At 32.2% G+C, this 19459-nt stretch overlaps 4 protein-coding genes across 9 annotated transcripts in view; 2 read left to right on the forward strand and 2 right to left on the reverse strand.

Annotated features, from left to right (window-relative positions):
* Positions 1 to 6872, forward strand: part of LOC144837562 (alpha-adducin-like) — a 57807-nt gene extending 50935 nt beyond the window's left edge. For 2 of the 6 annotated variants that reach the window (XR_013611525.1, XR_013611527.1), the window contains 2 exons: positions 3200 to 5331; positions 5367 to 6872. Coding sequence is in view for 3 of the 6 variants with exons in the window: in XM_078692734.1 (XP_078548860.1) it covers positions 3200 to 3456 (257 nt within the window). In the remaining 3 variants the exon portion in view is untranslated. Of the gene's footprint in view, positions 1 to 750; positions 811 to 2210; positions 2234 to 3199 lie in introns of all 6 variants that reach the window. The other 4 variants (XR_013611526.1, XM_078692736.1, XM_078692735.1 and 1 more) reach the window with 4 other exon arrangements.
* The window catches only part of LOC144837571 (zinc finger CCHC domain-containing protein 24-like), a 100887-nt gene that overhangs the window by 73785 nt on the left and 7643 nt on the right, over positions 1 to 19459 (reverse strand). The gene's annotated exons all lie outside the window — the stretch shown is intronic.
* LOC144837372 (BRCA1-A complex subunit Abraxas 1-like) lies at positions 7903 to 14055 on the reverse strand. Its single transcript, XM_078692445.1, has 9 exons — positions 13899 to 14055; positions 13288 to 13378; positions 12856 to 12892; positions 12524 to 12590; positions 12049 to 12236; positions 11583 to 11708; positions 10463 to 10547; positions 9791 to 10016; positions 7903 to 9229 (listed from the first exon to the last, which is right to left on the reverse strand). The coding sequence occupies exons 1-9, from the start codon at positions 13971 to 13973 to the stop codon at positions 8835 to 8837; spliced, it is 1290 nt and encodes a 429-aa protein (XP_078548571.1). The 5' UTR covers positions 13974 to 14055; the 3' UTR covers positions 7903 to 8834.
* On the forward strand, positions 17048 to 19453 carry LOC144837569 (uncharacterized). The gene is made up of 5 exons (XM_078692750.1): positions 17048 to 17224; positions 17652 to 17753; positions 18191 to 18358; positions 18544 to 18711; positions 19200 to 19453. Exons 1-5 carry the CDS (start codon positions 17213 to 17215, stop codon positions 19251 to 19253), a joined length of 504 nt encoding a protein of 167 aa, XP_078548876.1. The 5' UTR covers positions 17048 to 17212; the 3' UTR covers positions 19254 to 19453.

The following is a 19459-nucleotide window of genomic DNA, read 5'->3' on the forward strand; positions in this document are numbered from 1 at the left end:
ATGTAACATGTAGATTTAGCATTTCATTTCATTGCAATGTCTGTTTCCAATACTAGCATAGTTACCTCATTATTTGGTGATATAATTACTCATGTTATGGATAGTGTATTAATGAATGCAATGCTAGATTTATCATTCATTTCTTGCCATTAAATATTATTTTTTGGAAAGTTTATAATTTAAAATATTCTAGTCCAATCTAGAAGGTTTTTTGATTGTGTCACCAAAGACTGAACACATTTTAAAAAGGATGTAAACAACATGTGTACATATTTACAAAGCAATTCATGTTGAGATAATTCCTCCAACTACCTTATTTTGCATAATTGGTTGAGCTATCACAACGTAGTTTGGTTTGTAAGCATGTGCAAATAAATTTAATTTAATTACTATGCATATCATTATTACCATCTGTTAATTATTCTATTTCCATCTTTTGATCAAATCAATATTCCAATTCTCTTCTCTTTAACTTGACTATTCATTTTATCCTTATAAATGTTATCAATAAGTTATTACAATTTCTATTAAATACAATGTTATCCCTACATTATATTACAAAATGATTATGGCTTATGTTATTAAAATTGGGCTACATTATATTACAAAATAATTATGGCTTAATGTTATTAAAATTGGGGATGCATTTGAACACTACACACATTTCATCTCATATTGGATCAGTCCACGACATCAATTGCACAATTCACTGTGATGTTTTTGATCACATCACTACTTATTTCATTATAGGTACGTATTTCTATACACGCGGCTACACACGGTTGTAGCGTGACGAGTGGACACGCAGAGGCAAGGAGGAAATTATCTTATTCATAATCATTGCTATATTTATATCAGTTTTTATACTTAATTCTCATTGGTCATTATTTCATATATGCAAATTAGTTTGTGCATCTGTTTCCTCATCTTTAATTCTAATCACCTCACAACCCTTCTATTAACATAGAGGTCCAAATTAAGCTTTTTGAAAATAAAAAAACTAATTCACTAACTGGAAAAAAACAATTCTTTTATTATTGAATTATTTAGTTAACAAAATTAAAATATACATTTACAGTATTAGTACCAACTTACTAATATTTAGTATTTAGTCAAATCTAATGGGTTTTGGAGCATTTAAAATGACTAGTTGTAGAAGTTCTAATTAGTTTTACCTAATTACATTAGTTTATTATAATTAGATGTTAATTAGTCAAGTAGTTAGCAGCAGCATCTCTAACTTCAATTCTTTTGCAGCTTTTCAACAAGTCAATCTGGTCTCTCTTAAATTGTCATCATTTTTTTCATCTTTGTTTTTAGCCATCTATGTTCATATGTGTGAATTCTCTGTATGAAATTTGATTCCAAATTCTTGTTTTTATATCATTTTCTATAATTAATAAAAAACCAATTTACCACTCGTTAAAACACCCCAAATATGCATTATCATATACAGGGTTATAAAAGGAAATCATGATACATCCATCCCCCACCCCTTTACCCCGTCAAAGTCCCCCTTCCCTTTACCCCGTTTATTAAACATGACAAATGAAAAGATTTAAATGTAAAAGCAACAGAAGTGTATTACATTGTTTCAATATTGCTTACTGTGGGGGTATTATAATATAATTATTAATTTTTTATTTAATTAATTAATTTTTATAAATAATAATTTTTGAATGAATGGTGCATTAATTATTATTGCATGGTCGTTAAGATATTATAACCTTTAATAACAATAATGATATCTTAATATTTTATTTATTTTAATTTCTATATTTATTTTTGTTCACTTGTCATCTTGGTGAATGTCATTTTATGTTATACTTTTGGTTTTCGTTTACACTCTCTGATTATGTTGATTTCATGTTGTGTCGTCATACATGTTGTCAATTTTTTAATAGTTGGTATTTGTAAGGAAATGGAGTTTTGAAAAGTTGCGATTATCATTTGATGTTGTTGGGGTAAGAGTTTTGTAGCGAAAACGGGTAACAATTAAGTGACTCTACTCAGTATCACTATCTACAGCCTCAAATATAAGATGAAAATATTTTCATCAAATTTATTTGTGTTTTTTCTGCTGTTGAATAATTATTATTATTGTGTTCCTAATGTTAAATTACAATGAATTTTATTTTTTTACATTAAATACTTTTAATCTGTTTTTCTGGTTAACCTCTTTGTTCTTTATTTCCTTGAAAAAAATGAAGGAAAAACTATTCGAATACGCCAGGTAAAAGACAAAACACAGCATGTCCAAAATTGCTCCCCAGCCTCTCTAAAAAAAAACAGAACAATGTGTGGCATGCTAGTGACGATAATACCTATAAGTATTCATTGACAAATTTGTGTTTTTGTATTCATTTTTTAAAATAAAATAGGGAGAAAAAGTCTCTTTAAAAGTTTTATTGATAAAAATATTTATTTTAAAAGCTCCTGCCTATATTTCATTTTGCTTCCAGTTGTTTCTAAACTTTCAATTTCCAAAATGCTTTAATTTTTAAGTGCTTAACAAACGAAGAATGAAATTATATGAAATATTATTTTGTTGCTCTATATACAAAATATCTTTTGTTTTTGTTTTAGGGTGACAGTTATGTCATCGGGCAAAATAAACGTACTACAATAAAGTTGACGCAGGCTTAGATAATCTTATTATTTTGCAACCTTATACATTTTATTTCATTTTCAACAAATAAATGCATTTTTATTTTATATAGACATTTGTACAACACATTACAGTACACTACTTTTAATAATCCATATTTATTTTAAATTTATGTCATTGACAACCAATAAATGCATTTTTATTTTATATAGACATTTCTATTACATTACAAGATTCATATCTATTTTTAATTTATTATATTGACATTATAGGGTGTGCAATGCTTTTCCACATTACAAAACAAAAATCATAAAGAACAAGAATGCTTTAATTGTTACAAATTTGATCAGGCTAAAAACATTGTTTTTGCAAATTCCACAGTTACACTGTTGCATGCATTTGGTGTGTTTCACGTTTGTACTTCCTGTTTCTTGTGTCCTCATGTTTCTTGTCACTTTATCATATTCTCCTTCTGTATTTCATGTGTATTTTGTCCCTGTTTCTGTTTGGTGCTTTTGTCTTTCTGCAAAATTGTTCGCTAATTTATAATATTTCGTGATTTTGAAAATACATCTGTTCATTTTGTTTCAGGTCAAGAAGTAACCGTAGTTACAGAAAGTCTAAAAATTGAAACAACAATAGATGGAAACAGATCGGAAGATGCGTCATCGGCAGCGGAGGATGCGCCCGAGAAGAGCACAAGTGACGTAGAGGTATCACCATCCAAAGAAAACGCATCACCCAGCAAGAAAGGCAAGAAAAAATTCAGAACACCGTCATTCCTTAAAAAGAAAAAAGAGAAAAAGGAGAAAGCTGCAGCGGCAGAAAAAGCGGCGGCTGGATTTTAAATACGTCATCTGTTTGTTTAGTGTAAAGTTTAAAACATTTCAAAACATTTTTATGGTAGTGGGATGTTTTGTACAATATCTGAATCAAGCATATAAAGGCAGATAAACATAAATAGATCAAATAAATCAGATTTATAATTAAACGATACTTGGCTCATACAGTTATGTATGTCTGTCATACGTAGCTGATGATTGGTTGAATTTAAATCCATGGTTGTATCCGTGATTGATCTTTCATCTGTGATTGGTTGAATTCGAATCAACAGTTGATATATTGGTTGAAATTACAAAAGTAAATCTGCATAAGGTATGTTTGTTTCTATGCTCGATTCAGAACTCCATTCATTGTTGTTCCAATTTAGTGAATTTTAACATTTGGATAAAATCAGATTTTTTAGATAATATTTTATTGATGATATTGGCAGTTTTTAGAACTAGCTGTAGATATAAATAAAGATGGCCGACACATTTTGAGCATAACCTTGCTTCAAGCTTGTCTAACAAACTTTTGAACGGAAATTATAATAATAGATAATTTTAAAAATGTAAAATGAATCATTGATTTTAATTGTTATCAATTTGTATAAAGTGATTTATCTAGAAATTGAACTCCAAAATGTCTAATTTCTTTAGATGAACGCAAAAATGGACAAATGTACCAAATGGTGTGTTTTGATATAGATGATAAAAGGTTTCATATATTATGTAACATCAACTTGAACATAACATTAATAATATAATATAATAATTTTGACATATATTAGTTGGCGTTATATATGACCATTAAGATAACAATTCTGTATTCTATTAAATTTAGTAAATGTATTCATAATTATGTAAATATGCTGTGAGTGGTGGGGTACTGCTATTGGATGTGATTTCAAATAAATCAATGTGTTTGTTTTTTTTTAAAGGGAGGGATTCATTGATTTTATTTTAGCAGAATATGATGTGGATTTAAAAGTTTATTTTAAAAATATAACCTTAGCCAAAGAGTAATAGAGTAATCATGGAGATATAAGATTTGTATTTTTCTTTTATGTAGAAAATTGATAAACTATTGTTGGTTAGAATATTATGATAAATTAAACCAATAATAAAATAAATATAAAAATGTTATCAAATTTTGATTAATAATTAATGTATGATGTACAAGTCCCATGCGAAGAATAACTTGCTTCAAATCTAATTAGGCCAACCTATGTGTTCTGTTATGTAAATATCTGTAATTCAATTATTACAAAACAAATAGTTGTTGATACTTTTTATATAATTTCAATGCTTTATACAATGGCGTAACGCACAGGGCATAGGCCCCTGGTTTAGCGCTCCTAAGGGTCCTCCAACACTGGGTATTTGCATTGGACTGCTCATGCTCTGGGGTCCCTTGAGCTCTGGGCATCTGTGTTTAGCCAGTGAGCGCTCATAGCCGTTACGCCACTGGCTTTATATCTTTTCATTTGTTTTTATTCTGAGGAAAATATTTGTAGAAATGTTAAAATTCTGTCTTCTTTTAATTTCTGGCTTGCTGTGAACTTTCAATTTTGGTGTTTTTGTTTGCAAATAGTCGTGTTCTCATAATTACGGTTGCCAATGCAGTTGTAGTTTTGTGAATGACGTAGACAGACGTTGTTGACTTTTAACGTGTAGAAATAAACGATGAGAGACATATGAAGAGAATCGGGAATATTGGAAATTATTATGAGTGTTTGCGTGTGTGTGTGTGTGTGTGTGTGGAAATGTGCGTGTGTGTAAGAGAATGTGCATGTGTGTAAGAGAATGTGTAAGAGGTTTATTTACTGAAGTGCAGTTTAAAAGTGTAAATAGCATATTGAATAATGACAGATGTGATTCATATTTATATGTAAAATCATTGTAAAAGAGTCACAAATGACATGAATGGTATAGAGTCACAAGAGTCACAAATGACATGAATGGTATAGATTCGAAAGGTAAATGTTATAGTATCAAGATTATGATTCGTCAACAACAACATCAAATTTCTGTTTTCTTACTAACAATTATGCGCTTTCAGTATTTCGCACTAATAAAAAAGTGTATTTATGTTTTAATATTTAATATATTTTAAATAACGTGGGTAAATAAGTATTTACATATACTTATATAAAACCCTAGTTAATTGGAATAATACACTTATACCTATTAAATTTGCATGTAGAAACCTTCCCCTTATTACCAATATATACATTAAATAGTACTTGATTTCATATCGTTTTTCGTTTCATAATTCCTTAAAATTGTCCATGGTTATGAGTCACAGACATATGTTTTTGATAATTTTATTAATGTAATAAATAAAATAAATTTAGCTCTAATCAACTATAATTACTTGTTTAGCTATATATTATTTTTTTATATATCAATTTAAAAACAATTTTAGTAGTTGATTCACATAATTATTGTAAAAATTGAAAATGTAAGATAGTTCTTGTAAAATGTAAGGTATATTTCTTAGTGCTTTGATATTCAGTTTTGATTATGTTTATGAATTCTGTACTTGGCTTCTTAATACTCCAATGCTCTGTGATTACACTTAGTCACAGCTTTGAATTGCCCCGGACACCGTGTGGATTCTTATTGTAATTTTCAACCAATTAGACAGTTTGAGTATACACTTTGTGCTTTGTTTTCCAACGTGTGTGCTGTAAATGTGCTGAAAAAAAGTCCATGCCTTAGCAAGCTTACAACATAAGGTACCCTTGGCTTAAAACGCTTTCTTTCAAAATATCAAATACATTTGTTATTTTCTCCGCTATTTTGTAGACTACCGCATTATGGACTTGGAGGATTCATTATTACTTTTTAATTTTATTATTTTTAGTAACTCATCAGTTTTTTCAAATGATATCAGATAGATTCACAAGTTTTGATGAGAAGCAGTATTGCAACTTTGTAGATTCACAATGATTGATGAGCTAGATTTTGCTGTGTATAATTGCCACATTAATCAACATCAATTGTTTAAAAAAAATATAAAATTATTTTTATTTGGGACGATTGTCTGATTGTATTTGACAGCCGTAAAATACCAATTGTTGCGTATATATTAAATATTAAAGTAATCCATTTGCTTTAGAATAAAAATTAATTCTAAATTTGAATGATTGTTGTACAATAAAAATTTTGTTTTCTTTTCGTAATTAAATCTTTTGTTAATTAAAAAATAAAATATCTGAATGAAAAAAAAAATGTAGATTATTTGTTTGATTCGATGCCATTGATAATTATTCTGTAAATGTTGATTTGATTGTATCGCCTTTTGTTAATATTTGATCACTTTAGATAATACAATAACAGTATTGTGTTTTGTAGAATTGTACTACACCCCTGATGAATTTAGTAGTTGCAATATTGTGCCACTGTCTGTAACTATGGAATAAAATGTACAATGTACAGTATGTGTCTACAGTCTGTTATCTTTCTATAAACAAGGCCATATACATGGCTGCAGTCGCGTGCTCAAGTTACCGACCGACATAGTGAGCTGTAGAGTCGTATTGCTCGCGACTAATAACTATAACTGAGAGATTATGAGAGAGCATAATAAACCTACAAGGCCAGATGGAATATTGAAAAAGTAATTTTGAAAAATATTCCTGTACAGGTATATTTTTTAATGGAAAAAATTCTACCCTTTCAGTAACTTTACTCCATAAGATAATAATCTTTGTACTATAGTGCAGGGATTTTATATTTCTACACTGGTATTATTCCCTGCTATACAGTATAACATATCACATAATAATGTTGCCATTTTTCCAACGAACACTGTATAGGGATTTTTTTAAATGGCATAATTTTGACCCTTTTATTTTGGTTACTATCATAATGTGATATTGAGGTAACATGCACATAATCATGTGGTCTTTTTTTTTATTTATTTAATTTTCTGCCATACACAATACAAAGAAGATAAAACAAGTATAAAAGGCAAGGAAGGACTAAGTACATGTTACCACAGTATAACGTGACATGCACATACTGTAATCACATAATGTGGTTTGTGCATTTCTCTAAATATAATATGCACAATCACATAAACTTGTTACTATATCATAATGTGATGTACAAAATCCAATCTCAATATAATAATGCGACCTTTTATTTTAAAATCCCTGTACTATAGTACAGAGATTTGTTCAAATAAATATCAAATTCAACTCTGACACAAATCAAACGATATTCAAAAGCCCATATTTTGTTCGTTTTTCCCTGTACATGGATTTTTTTTTTGAATGGACAAAATTTGACCTTTTATCTATTTTACATACTGGTTTTTTACGACTTCCATAAAATTATGATAATGCAATTTAAGCTCATATTTATTAAAATTATCGCATAATTGAGAAATTCAACCTAGGCCTAGTGATGATTGTTTATGTATTATTGTGACAAAACAACATTTATGAAATACTATTTTCTTTATATATATCATATTGAAAAACATGAATTTACAATTTATAAAATCATATAAATATATATAGCTCCCTACTAAGAATGATAGATGAACATAAATATTTAACTGGAAACACTGTAATAAAGATAAAACAAAACTATAGACACCATTTGTCTTCAAATCCTCCAATTTTTATCATGCATCAATAGTCTCTAACCTCTTAAACTTGTTTGTTTTGTTACAATTCATTGAAACATTACAATGAAATTTAGAACACAGTAATTTTATATTATTAACAATAGTTTTCAATGTAAAAAATAAATATATATAACCTTTTGTAAAAATGTAAACCATTACTAAAATGCATTTATTAAAAAAATTATAGAAATTGTTATAATATACCATACTCAATTTGTTCATTTCAATCCTGACAATGTTCAATCATTCTCACATTTCACAATGTGCCACAAAAAATAGACATGTCAACAACAATCAACATTGTGTATTGCATTGTGGGATACTGTATATAACAAAATGTCAAGCTAGCTTTTTTGCACTGCAAAAAAAAAGATTAATTAAAAATCTTCTTCCTTCCATTTTTAGGTTATGTTTTCTCAACCAAAACAGATTTAACATTTGTAAAATTTCCATATTAAATAACTGTTATATTAAATGTTAAACATCACATGGACACCTCCACCAAGACTCTGCGTGTATAGATGTTGGCGTGACGTCAATTATAAAATAGAAGGATGTAGCCATAGCTTGTATAAAGCTCTGTCTACACTATCAAACTTTATGTGACAAAAAAATGTGATGTGCCCATTATATGGACATGATGATATCATATCACTACCATATTTGGGCATATCACTACCATATTTGGGCACATCACACTTTTTTTGTCAAACTAGTTTGAGAGTGTAGACAGAGCTTTATATCAAGTAGAATTGAATTCCTACTAAAAGGTGGGTGAGTCTGACTGGCAAAATGCTTCATCTTGATCAGAAATACTGGTTACATCACTGTCGTCATGTGCCTTCTTTAAATTTTGTTCTTTCGTTACTAAATTGTTATCAATCTGATTTCTCTTTGATATGTTTTTTGGTGGATCACTGAAAGCACGATATCTATTAGAATCTTTCGCAGCCCCTTCGTCAGTGCTTAACCGCTGCCTACTTTTCATATACCCTGGTGAAGTTTTTAAAGCATTTTTCATTTCTGATAGGAGACCAGCAAATGGGTCTGTAATGTCTTCTTTAGCTTCCTTTACGACTTCAGGACTTTCATGATCCATTGATATTTCATTTGACAATTTTCTGTTACCGGATTTTAGCTCGTCCAAACTGAAATCTCCTAAATAAAAGAATAACCAGAAATTTAGTAAAATTGTTCATAAATCACTAGAAATAACTACCAAAGGTAAACCATACAATTTGACTGTTCACATGCTATTTTGCTAGACCACTTGAGGCAAGTAATTTAGTTCAGAGTGTCTCTTAGGCCCTGTTCAGACCTACGGAGTTATGCTTTTGTATCATACGCGGCGTACAACTCCATCTGAACCAGCAAAAGATTAGTAGAAGCCACTTCTTAAGACACTGATTGTTGTTTGTTACAACAGCTCAAGGTACAAGATTAGTGAACAACGCCTAAGATACGAAAGTCATGCATCAACGATTTTGACCTCTAACCAATCAAATTTACTCCTGCATACCAGATGTTCGCCCAAATCAGTAACATTTCAGTTTCAAACGAAAAGTGTCAAGCAAATCTGAACACTTTGCTGTTACGACGCTAATTAGTTTAATGTATATTATATGACATTGCTTGCGATACGAAAGCATACCTCCATGGATCTGAACATACCCATAATAAACATTGTTGGACTAGTGCTAGACAAAGTCTACTACATACCTTTAGGGCTTATTGGTGATGAGTGATTCACTACACTTCTTTTAATACTCTCCTGCAATTTCTCATCTGTTTCTTCATTTGTATTGTTTTTCACACTTTCATCAGGTTTGACAATTTGTTCAGGCCTCTTTGGTATTTTTGCTGCAGCTTTCCGTCTTAGTTCTTCAACCTCCAGTCGTAGCTTGCTAACACTCGCCTCACTTCTCAGAAGTTCCTGACTAATATTCTACACATTGACACAAATAGTTTATTTAAATAAAGCATTTGTATGGAATGCAACAATTGTATTGTTGTTATTGATGATGAAGTCATTTGCATCTAAGACAGTATTACACAAACCAACAGTGGTGTTGATAGTCTGAATGTAGTTTCAATGCAAGGCCCTTAGCTAGGAAGGCTAGGCCTATGCTGTATCACCAGAGCCAAGCGATTCAGAAGGGCCCGCGCCGCGAGACAGGGGAGGGAGAAAGATACTGCTGGTCACCGTCATCTTCGCGCAAGGGTGCATAAATAAATAAAACAGCCATGTCGACTTTATATGATTTTATGTTCTAGCGAACACAGGATGTCCGTCGTCCTCCCCTAACTGTCCTGTTTTGGAACAGGGCTTAGAGGAAATAGTAAATAAGTTTTTCCTTTTTTTAAATTAAATGACAATTTATTGATACTTACCTCTAATTCTGACTGCATTGTGTTATTCATTTCTTCCATTTTGACTAAAGCTATTGACTTTCCAGTTGGATCTACAAACACACTCCTGTTAAATAAAAAAACAAATTTTATTTAATTGGTTAATACATTTTCATTCATCACTTTTTGTCCTAAATCAAAGGCACACCAGACTTTCTATTCTTATTATTATTATCTACAAACACACTCCTAAAAACATTTTAATTTATTAAATTGTAGGAAACTATTTTATAACTTTCTAATAACCTTATTATTTATATTATTTAAAGCCCCCTTCCCTACGTTTTTTAGATCTAATTTAAGATCACAAATTATATTTAATGTAAAAATAATACTATGTGGTCCTATTGCGATAACTTTTTTCGTCTTTAAACGGTTAAAAATGTGAAAAATAAGTCGATTCTAATAATTATAGCGGCCCGCTATAAATCCCAAAATGCATTGCGCGCGGATTGATATTTTTGTTTTTCACCTGTAATTCGCCCACTTTTCGATCGATCGTGAGGCCAAAACAAATGGAAGACTCCTAACTTTTCAGCGAAAATACCGGGTTTTCCCCAATTTGTATCAACGGAGTCTGGCAAAAATAGAAAGACAATTAATGCAGCAACTATACAACGTCAGGCTAGGTATATAGCTAGCGTACGATGTTCGTACGTTACCGATGTTTACCAGCTAGGCCTACAAAACTAAGCCTAGCTAGGCTAGGCCTAAGACCGTCCACGAGAGGTCGATCGCCGCGAGCTACTTAGGTAGTGCATTGTTTCTCACTTTTTATCATAATTTACCATAAAACGTACATTTAAGACAAGGAATGACATGGTTTAATGTTTTTAAAGTGATATATATGTATTATTTTCCAAAAAACGTCCAAAATTGCAGGGAAGGGGTCTTTAATTCAGCAAAAAATAAAGTTTGAATCTGAATGTTGGCTACAATTCCTAAGTGTTAAATTAACTAAGTCTAATGGCTACATGTTTACCCAGTAGAACTTACAATTCAGTAATAAAATAAATAGTAAAGTCCAATCCTACTGTTAATCTATGTGGTAAAACCATCATAAAATTAAGTGTGAAGAAAGCTGTAATCACATGATACTTACTTGTATTTATTAAGTATGGTATCATATGTGGAGCCTATAGATGGCACACTTTCACTTGCTCTTTTATAATCCGATTGCGATGTGTCTCCCAGGTTAATGACCTCAATAGGTAAAGGCACAAATTTTCTAGAAATAAAAATAAATAAAAAAAGTTATAAGCAACCCTTTGTACGAGAAATAAAAATGATGACATTTTCTAGTTCTACCATGACCTAGAGGCCGTACCAGATGAGATACAATAGTAGTACTCAACTAACAACAGGATACTGAGCTCCGGAGATCAAAGGGTTTATCTGTGGCTGCGACACAATCAGTTCCACATCCCTTAACAGACACCGTACGCTGCGGAGAATATGTACATAGTACAGTACTGTTGATATTTGTCGCAGCCAGACATAAGATCAAAGGACTGTTATGAGTTCTTTCCTTGGTGAGACATCCTATCAAGCACAGACCATAAACTTACTTGTTTTTGAAGGAGAATAACTGATATCCAAATGTGTGTGTAGACTGATTCCATGTCTGTTGAGCTGTAAATATTGCAAGTATCAGACCTTTACCCAACGCTTTTTCTAAGCTTTGATGCACAGCCCTCTCTCGCAACGAAATCTGTGATTGTGTGTTGCGTCGAAATTTATACCACCCTACAACTTTCTATAAACAAAGAGAATATGGAATAATGGTAAGGTAACGAAATAGCATGCTAGAGGAATGAGAACAAGTCTATCTGTGCCACATTGTTTGTATCCTTAATGCCTGCAATATGCTTTACTCTCATTGTCTCACCCCTGTGGATGTTTAAGTAATTGTTACACTATGTGAAATGAGTAGGTGGTCATCTCCACGTGTGCTCATCTTGGTAGGCGCTGCTCTGCAGGCTACCATGGGTCTTTAAAGAATCTAATTTCCAATTTTCTCAGTTTCTATTACAAAATACTTACAGTGTGTTTATCTTGCAGAACAGACTGTACATCATCAATGTTCACATGTCCGCTTCTATTATAAAAACTAGAAGGTAATCAAATGTATTAATAAACATTTATAAACATGTATTAATTATAATATAGACGTTTGTATTATTAGATATCATAGTGTACATGTATATTGATAGTATTAGTATAATAGGTATTTGAGTATTATTTTGTTGATCCATAGAAAATGTTTTATATATACAACATTTCTGTATGGGAAAATGTTGTATTTGAATGATTTGGGATCCATTTTGAAGGATTTACAATTATAAGTCCCACCTCCTCTTTGTGTATGTACGTACCTGCCAGTTCTCTCACATGCATAAGTTGATTGGATGACTGTAAAATAAGAAAATAATTAATAACATTAATACAGATAGAAGGATTCACAACATGATTATAATAATAATATCAAACATTTATAAAGCGCTCTTTACCAGAGTCTCACAGCACAACATGAAAAGAATAACTATTGAAATAGATGAGTTTTTAGGAAAGATGAAAGAGGATGATGGAGTGTAATGGATGGAACAAGGAAGTTGGTTCCAGATCTCTGGTGCCTGAGCAAAGAAGAACTTCGGCACAAATTTTAGGTTGGTTTTATTATTCATTCTTTGTGTAGAAATTATTGTCACTTAATTGCTTTTAATACCAAAAGATATTTGGAAAGTATGCACTAATATCACGATTTTTAATATTAATTTCTTAACATTAAACTTTTTCTGTAATCTTACTTGTACATATATCTTTCTTGTATGTTGTTAATTGCGAGTCAGTGATGTTTGATGTTACATTTTCTGTCACATCACCAATCAAGAAGCCCTCCTATAGATAAGTATAAAAAAAAAACATTAAATAATTAATTTAGATGAATCTCAAATATATTGTATAAAATATTAGGAAGTTAAACAATAAAATGGTGTGATAGTGTAAACTAGTAGTGAGTGTAATTACCTAACAATATGCCTCCTAGCTAGGCCTAGTTAGTAGCCTAGTAGGATAGTACTGTATAGTATAATATAGTCTAGATAGGCTATATTTATTGTAATCAATTATTATTATTATAAATTATATTAATTATTAAAAAATAAGTATGTGGGCTCATATTATAATAATGCGAAATTAAAAGTTAAGAAATTGGTCATAGTCATAGATCCACATGTGTGACATAATAATGACCTACGTTTTGTAGGCCTACCATTTCAGATTGTTATGCAATGCAACACAGAATGTTCCCTGGAAAGAGTGACATGTGGAAGGCAAGAAGGATCGAGCAAGTACTACAGGGAGGGCCTAGGCTAGGATAGCGACTACATAGCAAGCTTAAAACACCAATAAACATTACCTGATCACCAAGGCTATTTACATGATCAAAGAACAATGTTCCCCAAGTAATACCGTTGATCTTAATTTTTGCCATCCCTTTTATTATTTCTCCATTACAATATCAAAACCTATATACAAAAGCTTTCTCACTTAAACTCCTTCCGCCCTGACTTTTAGTTTTTGATTGCTGTCAGAAATTGAGGGCGCTTTGAAAAGCCGAGTGTGACGTTACGTGCGTCGTGAATCCGGTGGAAAATCCTATGGAAAACCCTACGGAAGTTCAATTGACAGGATTAGATCTACAGTACTACGTTTTGTACAATTGATATTATTATTATTACATTGGTTTTGTTAATTGATGTGGTACTCGGTTTTTCATTAGAAATAATATAAGGGAGTCATGCCAGGTGGTGGCAGGGTAGGCCTAATTTTTTCACGATTTTTGCATAAATTACAGCATGCTTTCAATTATTATTATCGGGATTATTATGTTTACTATTTAAACTTTTACCTGAGATTGTACTAATTATGAGATGCGGTTTAAATGTGGTCTATTTATAAATATAATTTATTTTGTGACAGAAAAAGCCTAGAACCCGAAGAAGAACCTGACGCCTTATCAAGGAAAAAAGAGGTGAAAGGTGAAAGGTGAAAGGTGCTTTGGAGAATTCTACTGTGAGGAGTGTGAGAGTTCATGGCGTAGTGCTAACAGCTGGGCTAACATGGGGCAAGAATGCAAGAAATGTAAAGTGAACGTCTATCCACACAAACAGGTACGGGAAGTGTGGGTTCAAGCATGGATTAAAGAATAGAAGGATATGCATCGACGTGAGATCAAGGGTTCCTTGACTCTCGCCGACAGACCGCGGACCGCCCACAATGTTACAGTTTAATTAACCGCATGGTAACAACGAAACGGTCGCGTGCCTAATATATTGTTTACTGCACATGTGCAACTTCTTTCGCGCGTTCTTTGGTTTCCGGTCCTTCATAGAAACTTTACTGCTACCACAAATCGTTTGCAGACACAACTGGTGATTGCTCATTTTCTATCTAGAAAATAGAAAATATTGTTGCAACTATGTATTCATACATATTTGAACAGTATAATCAGTGGCGTAACGACTATGTGCGCTCACTGGCTAAACCCAGGGGCCCTGAAGCTTGGGGCCCATGAGCAGTGCCCAGAGGAACAGGCATAAAATATGTCGAAAATGCTAAAAACGTCCCAGGCCTCGATCTTTGAAACTTGGAGGGCCACTTAGGTTTCATAAACAAGTGGCTTCAGGCCTCTGCCTCACGCCACTGAGTATAATTTTTATTGAAAACAGTTATTAAATTACATTGTATGTTATTGTGAAGACCCTAGTGTAGGCCTACTTCATCAATATACCAGATAAAAACAATACTATATTGTTATTGGCTTAGAATTGTAGATGCTATAATTGTAATTAGTATAAGTTTCTGCCGCGATTGATCTTCGCTAATGTTTTTATGACATTAAAGTAGCATTTTATGACCTGTAGTAGCCCTACATCTGAGACAATGTTTTCTCAGCCTACATGTAAAATTACAAAATCAGCAAGAATACTAGGCATAGGCCTTCTAGGCTTACTAGTAAACCATATGATTTGCCGACATTGATACTGTTAATCTTAAGTGTAGTAGATACAACATTTAATCATGATCTATATACTCACCGTTGTCTTACTTCTTGTGTGAATAATAATAGGTACTTCGTTTGTTCGTGATTAAGTTTGCCCTGCGTGTACTTTTCAAAACGACCGCTAGGTAACGTATCGCAACTATACATAGCCAGCCAATCCCGGATCAGGGATCGCTGTTTTCATTCAATTAGGCCCGGTGATTGGATGTGATGTGGATGACATAACCACTAGCCAATCACTAGGCACTACAATTTAAATATAATCACATCGATAATTTAGGAGATTTATGAAGAAACCACTGCTTAGCCATATATTAAAAACACGATTGTTGTATGTGTGAACACCGGCCACGCTAATAACATACATGGTCAAATGCATAATTTAATATTCTATAGATTAACGCAATTTTTAATGACAGAAGATGGCAGGCAAATAATGATAATTCAAATATAAAAATTGCATATTTTATTAATATTACCAACAACTTAAAATTACCAGTCGTAAGAAAGTGAACTTTTCGTAGTCCGATTGTGATGAAACTAAAACAGAATTGTTCAGCAATATATTTTTGTTGTCAATTAATCATCGACGCAGACATGTCAATAGAACATTCAGACTGCGCATACGATTTCTACATGGTTACGTTTTGGTCTTAAAAAATGTAACAGTTGATTCGCAGCGTTTTACAGAGGGCCGCGGTTAGAGACACGGAGTTCAATGAGCGTGTTTGTTTGATTGGCAGCAGTGCTTTAGTATAGGCAAGCGCGTTGTAAAATCGTTTGATGTCACCGTCGATGCATATCCTTCTATTCTTTAATCCATGGTTCAAGCAAAGAAAATCTTCGTGGGATATATAGGCCTATGTGTGGGAGCAGTCTATATAGCTTTATTTATATGGCATGCAAAGAAAAATAATTGTGTTGTATTATCATTGGTTTAGACTCGACCGAAAAAGCCTGGTAAAGGTGTAGATCTTCGTAAGCATCATCCTCAACATCTGTGTGAAAAATGTAAAACTCTTGGATATTATTGTAGAGAAGATGACGATGACGACTTATCGGATAGATTCAATCACCTTTACCTATCAACTCAAAGAAAACATCGGCCGTGAATTATAGTCGTAAACGATTGGATTAATGCAATTATATTACGCACATTTGTGTCTGTTATTGCACACAAATTAATATCTCAGTTTAAGTTTTTCTCTAGAACTAGAAACAATTACTAAAGTGGTGCTATCAATGGTCAATCAAAATAGTCCTTTATGCAATAATGCTTATAGGTCTATATATCTATATATTTTTTTATGTAACAAATGACATATATTTAAAGGTGTATGTCTTTATTAAATATCATAATTATCATAAAATAAATCCAGAAAATGTTATTTTTAAAAGAAATAAAAATATATATCATATATAAACTTAACGACGTATATTGTTTTGATCGTTGTCGTGTCGAGTCATAACCAGAACATGAATCGTCTTCTTCTCGGACAGAGGACGCTATGGAAGTGAACATAAACAGGAACTCCCACTAATTCTTGAAATCCGCTGGAAAATCCCAGCAGAGAATAACGCAACGTACTGATTTTATATACAATATTCCAAACTTTATCAGCTGTAAGATGGTTTAAAATCGATAAATTTCCTTCAAAATTCAGATCATGCTTCGTAGGGTAAGTAACTATTTTTAATTTAAATATATTTTTTCATCCAAAATGGTAATTTTAGGCTATATTAAAAGTGTTGGAAAACTGTCATAGCAAAACTTTCAAAATCTGAAGTTATTCTAGGAATTAAGATTGTAGGCCTGATAATACACATACTTCCATGTATTAGTAGGCATAGATGCTCTCCGTACTTCATTCATTCGGTTTCTTAGCTATGTTTTAATAACATTGTTAGATTTCCTTGCTAAATATCTGATGATGTAATTGGCTTGTTCGACTTATTTGATAGAAAATTCGGCGCATAGTTGTCAATGTTATTTTCTTTTCACGCATGCTCAAATCAGGGAAGAGTTACTCTTCCCTGCTCAGGTGTTTTTTAGGATCAAAACGTTATAGTACCTACTTGATTGTTTTATTATACCGTAATAAACAGGTATTGCCAGCACTTTTCAAGCATGAAACCAATATTATTGGTCCGTGGCGGGTTGTAACGAGAGGAGCGCAACAGAGACGCGTGCCCCCTAGAAGGCTGTTGGTAAGAAATTGCAAATACAGTAGGCCTACCAAAATCAAACAATCCAACTAAAAATGTACTTCTTCCTCGTCATTATATACGGTATTTACATATATAAACATTTTAGTTAATAACGCTTACAAAAGAACGACGTTCCGACTACATCATGAGGTCATTATCAAGTCCAATGAACAGATTATAAAATGCAACTACTTTTAGCTAATTAAAAACGACTGTAAAACTACAGAACGCGCTTTTGCTCAAAATCGGCAGCAATGTACACATTATAGAAAACATTTAATGTAATTAAACTAATTATCATACTCTAACGAAAGAGGAAATTAAAATAACGAACGAACAACAACTCCAATATAATAATATTCCAAAGATACATATTTTTTATTAGCATCATCTACTTTTTATCACTAATTCATTTAAATATTGTTTATTTAAATTAGAAAAAAAAGAAAAACCACTTGCCACCATATCAAGGCGAAGCAATGATGTTCGGAGAGTTTTACTGCAGTCATTGCGATCGGCTTTGGTACAGTGTTAATAATACATGGGCTTACCAGGGGAAAGAATGTCCAAAATGTAAGGTTGACGTCGATCCACGCAAACAAACGGTAGGATTTTTAAAATCAGTGAGGGTGGTTGACAACATTTATTGGTGACTCGCGTGAATGTGATTATAGGCCTATAAAACGGGTGACTCAGGCTGGCCTTGAAATTAAAACAATAATTAATATACATACAATTACTAAAAAATCATTAATTAAATAAATTGAATTTAACATTTGTTTGAAAATAGACGAAAAAGAGGACTGAGTTGACACCGTATCAAGGTGATGCAGACATGTCTTTGTACGGAGAGTTCTACTGCAGTGATTGCAATGAAACCTGGCATTCTATTAGCAAGGTCAATGTGGGACAAAAATGCATCAGGTGTGGAGTTTATGTCTATCCACACAAACAGACGGTAGGAATTACATTCGTGAAATCAGGGATATGGTTAGGCCGGGCGGTAGGGTAGGCCTATAATGTTGATAAATCACTGAGGAGGAGGTATTATAGGCCTACACCTAACAGTTTTCAGATGCCATATACCAGTTTAGGTTTAAAATCGCGAGAACAAAGAAAACTAGATGTAGATTGGAACTTGTTAATTATAGAATGTTATCGAATGTTTAATATTTCCTTCCGTAGGCCTAACTGTTTTAATTTTGTTTGCGAGACAAGCATCCATTTCCACTTGTTATCTTATACGATTATTAATTGTATGTACAGTTGTTTGTACAGGGGGGGGGGGGGGGGCGGGGAATGGCAAAATCAGCCCTGTGGTCATGTTACAGAGTTTTTTAACAATATCTATCAGATAATTAACTACATAAAACACCTAGAAAGTAGGAAGCCTTTTGTCATGTTCCCCCTGACTGTAGGCTAAATCAATTAATTTCATTGTTTCAGGTTAGAAATAAAGTGTCGACGGCACCGGACGGACATCAAGGGGAAACAACTTAATGGAGTATATTGTTAAAGAATCAGAAGATGATTAATATATGACAGTTTAATAAATGAGTTTTGCATGTTAGAACAGAACCAGCAAGCATTTTATTAATTTTAATAAGGAGTAGGCCTACTAATAAATACGAATTACTTAAATAATTGAATTGCTAAAATGCAAAAACATGAAAAAATGAAGATAAATAAAATCAGACTTTGAGTAC

This window comes from Antedon bifida, chromosome 3, assembly GCF_963402885.1.
Source record: "Antedon bifida chromosome 3, ecAntBifi1.1, whole genome shotgun sequence".
NCBI lineage: Eukaryota > Metazoa > Echinodermata > Crinoidea > Comatulida > Antedonidae > Antedon > Antedon bifida.